Below are 13,718 nucleotides of genomic sequence, written 5' to 3'. Positions count from 1 at the left end.
GGCTACTCACCAGCCCTTTGTCTCTTTGGCTTGTTGAAGCTCGGGCAGCTGGTGTGACCTGACGCTCTCCTCTTTTGCGGCTGATTTAGAGCGGCAAACGAAGGACCGTACAAGTCTTCTGGGTCTAGCGTGAGGGCATATGGACTCCTCGCGTCTGCTATCATGGGGGTTCCTGACCCTGGCCCCGGTGCGGGCGAGACGATGGTGTTGAAGGAGGAACCGGCCTCCTCGACGCCTGGATAACGGTTGTAGTCTCTGGGAGTAGCTAGCTCGGAGGCAGCCTCAATAGAGGTGAGGTCCTGGTCGGCGTCACCAGTGCCCATGATCATACTCTGCAGTGACATACGTGAACTCCTACGACTATCGAGGTAGGTTCGTAGGTCGTAGCACTGGCGACATGAGGGATAAGGGGGGATACAGTCGGCTTCGTCACGATGTTGAGGGAGCTGGGGGCGTGTCTGCTGGCCACACTTTTCCTGGATATCATCAAAGATATCGGCGATGGGAGTAAAGTACGTAACTCGCTGGCCAGGACCCCAATAGTGGTTTCGTCCCCAGACTTGGCCTACGAGGCTATGAGTGCTCGCGTCGACAACAGCCGCGCCGCTATCACCGTTGACGCCGATGCCTCCACGGATCCAGTCGTCTTCGTTGTCTTGAGGGTACGGCTCCTCGATGAACCACTCCCTAGTGGCTTTGTGGGTGCCGTTTTCTTCCCCTGAGACGTAAGCTGGAATCTCTCCTATCTGACCGCGTTGATATCCGGATGTTCGACCGCTAGAGAGGACATCGGCACCAGGCATGATGGGTGCCGTGGTGGTGACGATGGCTTCTCGGACCTGGGGCAGAGTGTCGGAGGGGAAACGACGGAGCATGTTGGCGTGCGAGGAGAGGGAGGCGATGAGAGCCCAGTCGGTTACAATTAGGGGCTTGTCCATGTCGCACTCTTCCCAGTAAGGATCGTGAGAGATGCGTGTAGTCTTGAGATTGAGCCCAGATGTGACCTCGAGGTTGCCGAGGCTGAAGCTAGCTGCCTGTGTCAGAGCATCGTGGCCCTCTGACACACATCGCTTGCGATCTTGAAAGGATGGGTGCTCGACTTGGACCTGGGAGAGATTGTGGTACGCCTCCATGAAAGGGTGGAAGTTGCCCAGCCAGTATCTGCCGCCTCCGACGGTGATACAAGGACCCAGCGTGGCTGTGCTATCTTCAAAGGCATCGTTCCCCTTGACGCCGATGCTATCGCCCATGCAAGGATCCCGGAAAAAGTAAGGGTTCCTCGCCGTGCAGATATCGTCCTTGTGGTCCTTACCCAAACCCCTCGCCCAAGTGACAGTACGGCTGACTTCGCCTTTGGCAAACACAAAGGAGACGAGGTTGAGGAAACTCGCGGGGATGAGGTCCTGGACGTGGCTGGCAATGATGATCTTGCGAGCAAATGAGATTGCCTTGGGGCTCATGATGCAGATACGCTTCATCTGGGGCGTCTTGCCCCTGGTGACGGTGACGACGTGACGGGGACCGACCCAAGCTGGGAGATACTTGGAGAGGAAGGGGAGGATGGCATGTTCGAAGACGAGGGGGAAGCTTGTTGTCTCGATGAGTCTTGATGCTCGGCCTCGGACGAGGTCGGTTGGACTGTCTGCGCTCCGAGGTGTACCTTTGGTTGTAAGTGACTGCGTGAAAAGGGAGGGGAAGGACGGAACATACCAGCATTCTTCTTGGCACGTTTTTCGACTACACTGCGTAGTTTATCCTGACACATATGTTTTGTTGCGGCGATGTTGTCAAGATCATCATCCCTCTCCTTTCTCTTGCCGAGCCTGGCCACCTCTACCGGTCTGGCTATGGAGTTCTCGATAGGCTCAACCTTGGCAGGGAGCTGCCACTCTTTTACATCATCATCACCATCTTTTGGGTGAGCGAGCATAATATGTGACTGTAAGAGACGGCTGCTTTGGAATGAAGACTCTGCACAGCCTGGGATAGGACAGACAACGAGATGTTCAACTTTGACGTGGTAGATGAGGCCGTCCCTGGTTGAGAAGCTGGGATGGGTGCAGCCAGCCCAATTACACGAGTGCGTATGGGTCGACTTGACGTGGCACCTGAGCTCTTCATCCGAGGCAAACGCCTCCTGGCATCGCGGCCCGAGGCAGACGAAAGGGTGCGCCGAGTCGCCAAGGCAACTGGTCTGCAGCGGGCTCGGGCCCCTCGATGGAACAGTTCCATTCCGTATGGTCAGAGTGTCACCTGTATCTGTAGATACGGATGACAGCAGTGAACCAACTGAGGAGGACGACTGCGTGTCAGTGCTAACGGTGCTCATCTCCCTCCCGCAGTACGATGAATCCCAGTGGCTGAGCCGGAGTGGCGCACAGTCCAGATTGGAGGGCGAAGCGGAACGGTAGCAGTCGAAGCCAAAACCAAGCTCGGAGGGGAGCCTAAAGTCGAGGGCCGGGGAGTCAAAGCTAGACAACGGGGCCGTTACTTTCGGAGGCGCCGGGACGGACCGGGGCCGGGCGGTGGGGCCGTCGAGCGGCACAGTCCGGCAGATAGTTCTCTTGCGATTCATTGCGGACAGATAAAAGAATAGGAATGCAAGGCAAAAAAAAAAGGGAGGTGAAATTTGAGGCGTCGAGAATTGGAACAATGGGATTGGAAGAGGGGTAAAAAAAGGAACTCGATCGTCTCACAATGGCTGCCTTGCGTGTCGGCGGCCTCTAGACACGGGCGAACCATTTGGCCCCCAACTTCTAGGTTCAATCGGAGTCTGCCTAGCCAGTTCAGCCCTACGAGCCGTGATGGACGAATCAGAACCATATCAACCTCCCTGTTTCAAGTGCTGACTGCAATGTTGCTAGGCCTGTTAAAGACGGGTGCTGTAGCCGAACCCCCCCGCTCTGGTCATCCTTCATATTGTTGCTGTTCGTCCTTGGATCTTGATACCAAAGATCCAAACTTCCTTGACAAGCTGAAGAATCCTTTTCGATCATGGCCCCGAGGCTGTACTCTAGGCTTCCTGAAGGACGTTTTCGTCTGATCAAGCTTCTTCCTGGCAAGTGGGACGATGCACTCCAGGCGGAGCTCTTTGAAGCGGATCAGACTTTTGAGTACACGGCCTTGTCCTACACTTGGGGAAGCAGGAGAGCTCTCAGAAAAGTGACGCTCAACGGCCTCTCGAGGGGCATCACCGTTAACCTCGACCTCGCTTTACGGACTCTCCGCTCGACTCGCAGCCCCGTGACGGTATGGGCTGATGCGTTGTGTATAGACCAGGAGGATGTGGAGGATAAGAGTACTCAGGTCGATCTCATGAATGACATCTTTGGCTGGGCTTCTCAGGTGCGCGCCTACGTTGGTGATCCCCTGTTGAGGGAACATGCCAGCTTCGAGACAAGGCTTGAAGAGCTGGGTCCTCTAGAGGCATTCGAGTACTCGGATGACGAAGACGAAGCCTGGGAGGAGATTCATTTTGCTCTTTCAGAGTTCGAGACGAGCAAATCTGCAGAGATATCGGCTCACCAGCGGTGTCGCTGCATCTTTGGCCTATTAAAGGCCCTTTCATCACCCGCCCTAACCGCCAAACTTCAAGACATGGACCTCTTCTCCAAGAGACTCACTCCCAAGATGGAGCTCAAGCAGCGAAGCCTCTTTGAGTGGCTCCGCATGTTTGTCGTCGCCCCCTGGTGGGATCGCATGTGGATCACGCAGGAAGTCGGCGTAGCTCGTGAGCTCGTCCTCAGCTACGGCAAGGTCACCATGTCCTTCAACATGCTCACGTCCGTAGTGGGGGCGAAACCACCAAACCTGGCTGCTGAGAACGCGAGGGTCGTCGGCCTCCTCGTCACAAAGCTCAAGGCGATATCCGAGCTCCGCCGGCTGCAGAGGTACGAGTCCATCGCCGAGATGAGGGACCTGGACTACTTCCAGCGGTCACTTGGAAGTCCCCTTCTCTGGCTGTTACGGACGTTTCGACATAGGCACTCTTCTGAGCCGAGGGACAAGATCTATGCCCTGGCTCGGCTACTCACCAAGCTCGACATGGGGTCCAACTACAAACTCAGGACCGACTATAGCACTTCGGTGGCTACCCTTTTCTGCAGGGTCGCCGTCTTGATAATGCAGGAGACGGGCTTGTTCTGGATAACCTCTGCGGACTTGGTGGCCAAGTCGAGAGATAATCTTCCTTCGTGGGTTCCCAACTGGACAGACGGCTTCACGACTCCAGACACTGAGAACACGGCCTGGAAGATACGCCTATGCCACAACGTCTCCAACATCTCGTTCTCGGTCGAAGCTCCTCTCCCACCGGCGGTACCGATGGAACCGTCCAAGTACTATAGCAGCCTTGCAACAGACGCAGAAAGCTACTCGTGGAAAAGACACCAAGGCGGCGAGCAGAAATTCAACGAACCCTTTACCCCAGCCGTCGAGGCCGGTCAGAACGCCTTCATGCACAGCAAACACTTCTTCCTCGACAAAGACAACTCCGAGCCCCGGCGTATCTGGTACGAGCACCACGAGCCCGAGGTCCGCGACTTCACCAAGGTCGAGAACTGCCTCAAGGTTCCCTCCCAGTTCTGTTCCACCGTCCGCCACGTCTCGGAGCCCATCGCCCCAGACCTGTCCAACCTGCAGGCCATCGTCAAGGGCCTGCGTGTTGCCCACTACAAGATTTTCCCCGACGACTGGAAGAATGTCGAGTTGAGCCGTCTGGAGCAAATTGGCCGTGTGCTCTGCTTTGGAGCTGTGATCGATCAGCAGTCTGGTCACGCTCGTCGCCTCGAACGCTACGACGACCCAGACCTGGCCATTCTGGTCCAGCTCTTGACTCGAGCAGATGAAGACCTTCAAGATTCGGAAGGCTGGGAAGTGTGGTATCGCCAAAAGATGCTCCTCGAGTTGAGGAATCCCTGCTCCGTGTGTCAATCCGCGACACATCCCTGCTCAGAATGCACAAGACAATCAGAAGCCAACCCTATACCATCCCCAAAGGAGGCCCGGAAGGACTCCAACATCAGACAGCTGCGTCGAACAGCTAAGCAGACGGCCTCGGGTAACTGCATCATCATGACCAGGGATGGTACCTTTGCCTTGGGGCCGCCTCAGTCTCAAGTCGGTGATAGAATATCCATACTGAGCGGTGGTCTCTGCCCCTATGTTTTGCGACGAGACACAAACCCACAACATCTGGGATATCTCGCCTTCCAGCTGATTGGAGATTGCTTCCTAGACAAGACACCGACATGGGATACTGAAAGGCTGGAAACCGTGGCCTTGGTCTAGAGGCTGCATATCATGAACTGTTCTGTTGATTTCTATTACAAAATGTATATATACCCTCCTGATATCGTCATGACTTGTTCCATCCCGTTGATGCCAGCTCAAACTCCTTATTCTATGCCATTGCCCCCTTAAACTCCAGTTACAAACCCTGATACAGTTCCTCCACAACATCGCTGAGCATCCTGAGCCCGTAGAACTTGGCCACCCTTCTCATGACACCCAACTTCTTGCTCACATCTTGCCTCGACACAATCTCCTTCCACTCTCCACTGCATGTGCAGTGCTCCATAAAGTCGTTGAGCCTCAGTGCTCCGCAACGGACACACTTCAAATCCTGGGTTGACCACTCGACAACCCAGCTCTCCACCATACCGAGTAGTCGCTCTTCAATGGCCACACGGTCAAATTCACTTCCACAAAAGCCGCATCGCCATGCCGTGCCTTCACCAAAGAGATCCTCATCTCGACACAAATCAAGGTCTCGTGCCATAGTACAGCTGTCACACGAAATCTGCAGGAGACGCAGGCTCTCAGACGGGTTGGTAAACGTGCCATCCTTGGAAAACTCTCGAACCTCAAATAGCGCCAGGAGCTCCTTGCGAAGCAGACGCGCCTCGAGCGTGATGTTCTTGTCAAGCGAGAGAACTTGCATCAGGGACTTGACAAGCTCGAGGATGGGGTTGCGTGGAGTGAGGTGCGAGCCAGGCAGGCTAGGGAACGAGTAGTCTTCGGCGAGCTCTGGATGGAGTAGTTCGCGTTTCTGCTTGTTGATGAGGCCAACGATATCCTTCTTCAGAGGCTTCTCGAATGCCTTGCCCAGAATGATCTGTCCTTCATGATTCTCCAAACCCTTGCTTGGCAGCTGCGTTAACCGCGGTGTCGCGTCTGGATCTCCATTCTGAGGCCGCTTGAGTTGGTGCATGAGCTGGATAAACTCAATCACCCAGTCCTGGAACGTCGGCTGCAGACGCACAGGGAGGAAAGTCGCCATCTGCCAGTTCATGACCGTTTCGAGGTTCTGCTCCTCAGCCTCGATCACCTCCTGACACGCCTTGCCTCCGTAGTTAAACTCATCATACCACACAAGGTAATCCCAGTACTCCTTGATCTCCAGATCGATAAAGTGGAAAAGCGGCTTGCTCTTGATCGACTTGATGATATACTGACTGTAGGCGTATGCGTTGCCCACCTCGGCCTTTGTAGTCTGGAGGATGAGCCGGTTGGCGTTGGCAAACACCACCTGAGAACCGACGCGGCGGAAGTCGGCCATCAGTTGTTGGAAGGCCTTGCGAGACATCATCTGGACGTAGTAGTGCAGAGCCCGATCATACATGAACGAGTCAGGGTTCTCGACCCAGCGAACCAAATGTTGCACCAAGACATCAGCCATGGTGCTGCCACGGCAAGCTTCAGCCCACCACGCCTTGACCATCTCGCGGAGGACGAGCACGCCCGCATTGGCGAATGCGCTCTCTGAAGTAAGTGTCTCAGAGTCGTCTGCGGAAGGGTTGAACGAGACCGAGTCGGCACCCTCCAATTCGTTGATCAGAGACGATGTCAAGATGGTGTTGATGGCAAGGTTGCGGACATCAATGTCGATGCAAACTGATGAAAAGGTTCCAGGATTGTTCACACTTGGCATCTTGACAGTGTCTAGAGGTCCAAGGAGGTCGTCCTTTTCGTAGCCAGCGTGATCAGGTCGTGAACCAGGAGACCACCAAAGAACGACCCCGTTGGCTTGCAGTCGCCGAGCATAGGCAACGTCGATCAAGAACCGAGGATCATCGCGTTCCAAGTTACATAGGGGGACATCGCCATACCGAGCGAGAGCAGTGAGGTGCAAGATCCACGACCCAAGGCCAAGGTAATGGCCTACGAGTCGCTTAGCGATCACAGACTGCCAACCCAGGGGTGGTAACGAGCTATCCGCCGCATCATACTTCAGCGGAAGAACAGGGAAGTCTCCAAGGATTGGGACATCGTGGATCAGCAGCTTGCGCTGAGAAGACTGAATCACCATCATCTGTGGTCGATGCTCGTCCTTGCGCATCTTCTTGACAATGTCGCCCAGCTCCAGATGCGCCTTGCGTCGTGTCGTTACTTGCGTGATCTTGAACTGCAGCTTTTCTTGGTATCTGAAGCAGTCTTGCCAGTTGGTGCCGGCCGCCTCCTCGTTTCGTCGGGCAAGCATCTCAGAGTACATCCTGGTGATGTTGGGGAGATCTTGACCAGAGTCCTTGTTTTTCTGCAGGATCACGACGTGGGCTTGATCGTTTGTTGTTGAGAAGATGCCAAAGATCTGGCGCTCGCCCGCAGTGATGTGAGAGATGTAGATGTAAGCCAGGGGAGACGTGTCGAGATATGTCCGAGGCTTGGCTGGTCGCTTCAAACCTGCAAGATCGAAGCCCTGCTCAAGTCCCTTGCCAAGTACAGCGTCCTGTGTCTCGTCGATGGTGCACTGGTTGCCAAGGCGCAAGACAGCCCGAATGTTCAGGGGGACCTGTTTCTCGTAGACTCCCTCAACACTGGGGTGGTTGAAAAGCAGAGAGAACTTCTCACTCTCGTTGAAATAGATATCTTCTGGCACCGTTAATTTGAAAAGATGGCTGGATGGGTGACCGTTAGGGAGAGTGTAGTTGACCTGCTCAACTTCGCAGCCATCCACCTCAACATCAGGCAGATCCTTGCTCTTGAGGTTGAGAAAAACTTGACGGGGGACGTTGATCTTGAGCGTGTGGATCTTGGCATCGATCAGGACATGTGCCGTGACAATGCCAGGCGTGTCGGTAGCCTTGAGATGCAGGACCTGCCAGTTGTTCATGTATGTGACATGGGCTTGCTTCATGAACGTTTGCTGGATGTTGTTGCCGGCGTGTCCTCGTCGGTCACCGAAGAGTTGTCGTCTGCGAATGCGAGCTTGCTTCTGCAACTTCCACTTCTTCTTCTGATACATCAAGAACGCCTCGTAATTCTCAGAAGGACTTGGCATGACCTTGGGAAGTGCAGCCATTGGATCAGTGTTCTCTGCAGGCTCTGGGTCTTTGCGCTTCTGCACCGTTGTTGCGGCTTGAGAGGCTGCCACAGCTGAGCTGACTGACTTGGGCTTCAAGAGCTTGTTCCCGAAATCCTCGAGATCGTTCATCTGAGTGCCGTTGATGTTCGTGATGTCTTCCAAGGGGCTCTTCTTGAACAGGTCTGTGAGCTTCTTCTGCTTCATTTTGTCATCTTTGATGTTGATCCTCCTCTGAAGCCAATCCGGATGCGGTACTCGGGGAACTGGGTTCCGAACTTTCTGGAGAGCAGCGGGAATGGTGATGAGCTTTTGGATGACGGAGCCCAATCGCTCAAGGTAATAGTCCCAGTCAAGCAGTGCTCGAGGGTCGGTGTCGGCAGGCTCCTCCTTCAACCACTTCTTGAGATACGTTCGCTTGACTGACTCTTCCGCAGAGAAGATTGCCACGGGAACGGCTCGTTCAGTAACGGGGGCATTCTTGGGTCGAGCACAGATAATGAACTTGCAGTTCAATCCCTTGTCTTTGACCATACCCTCGCCCAGGAAGTCTGCCAAACGTTTCGCCGTAGTGATACTGGTCGACTTTTGTGATCCGTACTCCTCGAGTGTCTTGGACATGCTTCGATTCTCGGAAATGAGTTCCATCAGCTCCTCATCCGCTAGAGTAGTACCCTTGCTATGGAGGACATCAAGCCAGCGGTTGGCAACCTTGGCGACCGCAGCGTAGCATTCAGCCAGAGTGGTTCCCTCCAGGAAGAACTTGAAGATTTGTTGCTGGAAGATCTTGATAAGCTTCAGCTCACCACGACGCTTCACCTCGAAACCCTTCAGCTCAGCAAGACTGCCGTCATCGTTGAAGACGGCATATCTCTTCTTCAAGTTCTTGTCCTCTTCCTTTGACGTGGGTAGAACCATGGCCTTGTAGGGACCGTCGACTTCGAAAAAGATGGAGTTGTCGCTGTGTGTCTCGTACTTGAGCGTCTTCTTGTCAACCAGAGTCTGGTACTGGTGGTTGGTGAATTTGGCGTGGACGAGATGGTTAAGCATGACGCAAGGATATGAGATGTTGAGCTTCTTTCCACCCTTCATCTTGAACGAAAAGTTCTCTGGGAATGTCGCGGGCAGCATACACCAGATACCATCAGTGTCCAGCTCAAGCGGTCGTCCAAGTCGCTCAACCAGGGATCGGGCCATCTGGATGATGTGGGCACCAGTCAAGCAAGTAACGCCAGCCATCTCGAGGGAGTACCAACGTGAACCCTTTCTCATGACGTATCCGTAGAACGAGTTCAGAATGACCTTGTGGGCAAGCTGTAGTGAATCGTACAGAACAATCATCTTCTTTGCAGCTTCAACCTCACTTGAAGGCGCGCCGGATGATTGAAGAGATGATGTCTTGCCCTTCCAGACCTTGGCCTTGCCCTTGTAATCGTATCGACGATCACGGAAGTCTCGTACAGTGTTGATATAGAATGGGTTCTCTCGCTGGCAGATGATTGCCTCTCGCACAATGGTGGTTGAGTCGTGGATCTTGTGGTAGACCTTTTGAGAATAGAGCTGGAGACGTTTTCGTACAAGACCTGCTTGCTCATCCGCACTCAGCTCCTGGAACGTCCGTTGTGGAGCATTGGGATGCTTTCCAGGGAATCTTTCATTTTCGAGTGCATGTCGGATCATGTTGTACTCGTCTCGCTTTGCCGGGATGTACTCGCCTCTCCAGGCCCAGGGCATTCTCCTGTCGCAAGTCTTTCCTGGTCGGTTGAAGTCACATGCAGCGCAGTCGGATTCCTTAATCATTGAGTCGGGCTGCAATCGATTGGTCGTCATGATGTTGGGGTACATGGAAGCAACGTCAAGATGGTAGATCAGTGGCCTTTCGTTGCGGTTTGGTGTCTCCTTGAGCTTGTTCAGTCTTTCGACGATCTGGGCCTTGACCTCATCGTAGTTTTCAACATCATCAAATGACTTGTTCTCTTCGACCTCGATGACAAATCTCAGAGCGGCGTCGAGATCGTTGAGAAGCTCGTCAATGGCACTGGGTTCGACGGCAAAGTCAACAGGGATATCAGCTCGGAATACACCAGCTTCGATACTCTCGACGTGACCACCGACGTAGGTCTCTGAGTCAAGGAGATGTCCATCCCAGAAGGCCTCTTTCGGTGTGATATACTTGTTTGGAAGCACAATCTCTCTTTGATAAGCTTGCACCATCAGCAGCATCTCGCAGAGAGTACCAGTTCCCTTTCTCAACACATCGTCACCGCCCAGCGGCAAGATGGTACAGAGAGAGAAGATGAAGGGGTGCACGTATTTCATGTAAAGATAGTATGTTGCCACGGCATCTGAGACGGAGTATTCGGCTAGAGTCTGAGGCCGCTCGGTGGCATACGGCGTCATCAGCTCGGGGTCAAGCTCGTCAGGGTCGTATCCAAGCTTTGCGACTGTGACGGCCTTGAGACCACGGGAACCCTGGGGGAGATACGAGTCTCGGTTGACCCAGTGAAAGCAGTCCATGTGTACACTGTAGTTACACTTGTACTGATCCTCGCTGTCCTTCTTCCAACCAATTTCGTGGTACATGTCGATGCCGTTGACGCTAGCTCTGGCTTCTACGAAAGGCCAATCGAAAAAGTCACCGTTGTATGTTGCAATGACAGTCGGGCGTGCCTCCTTAATATGGAGGAAGAATCTCTCGATGACGGCCTTCTCGTCAGGTTCGTTGAAGATCATGAAAGGACCCGGGTACTCTGGCTTGGGAGTGTAGTCAAAGTCGCCAATGTCTTCGGAGAGGATTGTTCGGTTGGTGATTAGAAACCCTTGACCATCAATCATGTACGAGATCATGATGATCTGATCGACGGCGGCGTCGGGGAATTTGAGAGGAGCTTTTGACGTTTCAATATCATAGGCCATAACCACAGGGTCCGCTGGAAGTGATCTCTGATCGTTGGGAGAAATCTTGGTTACCCCGTGCTTCGCTTCCACGAAGTACCAAGTTCCTACTCGTACGTCTGCGACTCTTGGTAAGTGAGGGTTCAACAAGAATTCGAGTACAACAAAGATGGTGAGAGTAAACTGAATCAGGGCAAAGGTGAATAGTGGTCTCATGGCCTGTAGAAGGCTCTGAAGTAGCAAATACTTGGGTTGCAAACATCATGTAAAGATAGTCAGACTGAAAGGAAAGAGAATACTCACCCATATCTATCATTACTCGTACATGGTATGGAACATCGTATTCTCGTATATCAACAATAAAGTCACTGGCATCTGCAAATGCGTTGTTCATTTGTCGGTCGTCATCTCGTGAATCATCAAAAAGGTCGAAATCGCCGTTCGCAGCACTGTGATTTGTTAGCTGGCATTTGTCAGGATACGAGGTCAACTCACGCTGCAACCTCGGCGTAGGCATCCATAGCATTCATGTTCTTCTTGTTCTTCTCCGCAATGGGCATGATATCCTTCCTCGCGGCCAAGAGGTCGGTGACATTGGCAAACCTGAGCTCGAGAAAAGTCCTTCGGTAGCCAACCAAGTGATTCGGCATGTTGAGATCATCCTTTTCAACTCGTCGAATCGACTTGACAACGCCGTCTCCAGGAACTCTCTTGGCCCATTCTTCCACCTCGGACTCGTGGCCCTTCCTCACAGCGATTAGGAAGTAAGGATCGTATTCCACCGTCGCCTTGAAAGTCGAGCCATCTTCCTCGATGAAGTAGCAGTCAACTGCTGCTCGGCCGCCAGGTATCCGCTCGTCCTCGATCGACGTTGGTTGAATATTGACCAGCCAGCCTTCCTTTTTCTTGCCGCTCTCGTAACGTCCAAAGCCCATGTTCTCGTCAATGGTGTGCGCTAACCGAGTACGCTCCCACTTCTCGTCGGCCGAGGTGGCCTCGTTTCTCGACGAGGCCGCGAATGTCCGCGTGCGAGCGCCATGGTAGGCAACCTTTCCTCCCCGACGAAAGCCCTTTTGAGGGCGACGAAGGCTTGTGTTGGGCATCCTCTGGGAGAGGCTCCCCTGGAGAGGAGGGATTGTATTAGCAAGCCGAGGATGGTGTGAGGAGGTTGAGAAGCGTCATGAAAGGGGAAGAGAATGGGAAGAAAAGAAAAAGACGTTGAAGAAGAGGATGGAAAACGTGGTTAAAAAGTCAACAATGGACCCCGTAGAAGCGGAGCGACTGTGGAAACTTGGGTAGAAGAAGTGCAAGGGCAGGCCAAAAGACTTGATCCAGATTGGTACATTTCATTTGGGGGGAGACGTGAGGCGCGTCGAAACGCGTCTTCGCGACGCGGTAACGCCCCACTACGAGTTTAATGGATTTCCCACGGAGCAACGCAACGCCCTGACGCACGGGCCACACCGGCAACCGGCGGGTCTGCAGGGCTTTCGAGAGCGTCATCGGGTCGGCCCATGTGAGAAGGACGACTTTCTGGCTGTGTGCCCGATTCATGACACCAATTGCGCCGCAAAGGTAGCCAGAAATGGCTTCAAACCAGGACGATGGGCAGCCCAAGCCCGGCGAAAAGACACTGCATGTCTGGTCGAAACCCATAGAGCAGAACGAGGCTACGGCCAGCGGCGAGAACGGAGCGACATCCACCAATTCGAGGCCGACAATTTCGGAGGCTGTGTCCATGATTAAGAAGGACGACTTTGCAAACGTTGCCAATACGCCGTGCGCTCGACAAGGATTCATCACAGGAATTGCTTCTGGTGCTGGTATTGGAGGCTTGCGATTTGTCCTCCGAGGTGAGTCGACCCTATACAGACTTGTACCTCGCACAATCATGGTCTGACCATTGTGTAGGAAACGCCACGAGTGCCGCAAACTGGGCCGTTGGAGTCTTTGTCCTCGGCAGCATGGCTTCATACGAATGGTGCCAGTACCTCCGCCGCGAGGAGCGACGACAAATGAAGCGACATATCGAAGTGGTATCGGAGAACCGGAGGGAACAAGCAAAGAAGATTTCGGAGGCGAGACAAGAGCACGCGAGGTTGGAGGCGGAGAAGAAGGCCGCAGAGAAGGCCTGGTACAAGTTCTGGTGAGCTTGGAGCCGATCTTCTGGCGTCATGTACCATTGTGTAAAAGTATTATGTGTACCGTCTACTTGGGTACTATTCTGGACAAGAGGAGGATTTGCTCAAAGTAGAGGGCCAAGATTCAAGGGTCAGAAGAGCCTACTAAGAATAAAAGGTGTAAAACGTGAATTCGGTACCTAACCGTGATGCCTACGTAAGTGATCTCTCAGAGACTAGGGTATAAAGCGGACTGATGAAGCCATTGCGATTGTATCTTTCCTCCGCCGTCCGTGAACCATCAAAGCAACTTGTGAAGTCGTGCCGTTGAACAAAAAAAAAAAAAAAAAACGCTTCTTGCCGCAAATTTGTTAAGCAAGGTTGATGAAATAACAAACGCCAAC

The 13,718-nt window shown here is 53.4% G+C and overlaps 4 protein-coding genes across 4 annotated transcripts; 2 read left to right on the top strand and 2 right to left on the bottom strand.

The window, feature by feature from the left end:
• Positions 1 to 2: 2 nt before the first annotated feature.
• NCS57_00580500 (C2H2-type domain-containing protein) lies at positions 3 to 2,575 on the bottom strand (the record flags this gene model as incomplete). The annotated part of the gene is made up of 2 exons (XM_053055713.1): positions 3 to 1,660; positions 1,711 to 2,575. The coding sequence occupies 2 exons, from the start codon at positions 2,573 to 2,575 to the stop codon at positions 3 to 5; spliced, it is 2,523 nt and encodes an 840-aa protein (XP_052914668.1).
• Positions 2,576 to 2,994: 419 nt separating this feature from the next.
• NCS57_00580400 (HET domain-containing protein) lies at positions 2,995 to 5,289 on the top strand (the record flags this gene model as incomplete). The annotated part of the gene is made up of 1 exon (XM_053055712.1): positions 2,995 to 5,289. The coding sequence occupies one exon, from the start codon at positions 2,995 to 2,997 to the stop codon at positions 5,287 to 5,289; it is 2,295 nt and encodes a 764-aa protein (XP_052914667.1).
• Positions 5,290 to 5,428: 139 nt separating this feature from the next.
• On the bottom strand, positions 5,429 to 12,297 carry NCS57_00580300 (DNA polymerase epsilon catalytic subunit; the record flags this gene model as incomplete). The annotated part of the gene is made up of 3 exons (XM_053055711.1): positions 5,429 to 11,313; positions 11,498 to 11,643; positions 11,690 to 12,297. The coding sequence occupies 3 exons, from the start codon at positions 12,295 to 12,297 to the stop codon at positions 5,429 to 5,431; spliced, it is 6,639 nt and encodes a 2,212-aa protein (XP_052914666.1).
• Positions 12,298 to 12,779: 482 nt separating this feature from the next.
• On the top strand, positions 12,780 to 13,344 carry NCS57_00580200 (Cytochrome c oxidase assembly protein COX20, mitochondrial; the record flags this gene model as incomplete). The annotated part of the gene is made up of 2 exons (XM_053055710.1): positions 12,780 to 13,047; positions 13,106 to 13,344. The coding sequence occupies 2 exons, from the start codon at positions 12,780 to 12,782 to the stop codon at positions 13,342 to 13,344; spliced, it is 507 nt and encodes a 168-aa protein (XP_052914665.1).
• Positions 13,345 to 13,718: the final 374 nt, after the last annotated feature.

The sequence above is a fragment of the Fusarium keratoplasticum genome, chromosome 4, assembly GCF_025433545.1.
Source record: "Fusarium keratoplasticum isolate Fu6.1 chromosome 4, whole genome shotgun sequence".
NCBI classification, from domain to species: Eukaryota; Fungi; Ascomycota; class Sordariomycetes; order Hypocreales; family Nectriaceae; genus Fusarium; species Fusarium keratoplasticum.
This window is presented reverse-complemented; position numbering and strand designations above follow the sequence as displayed.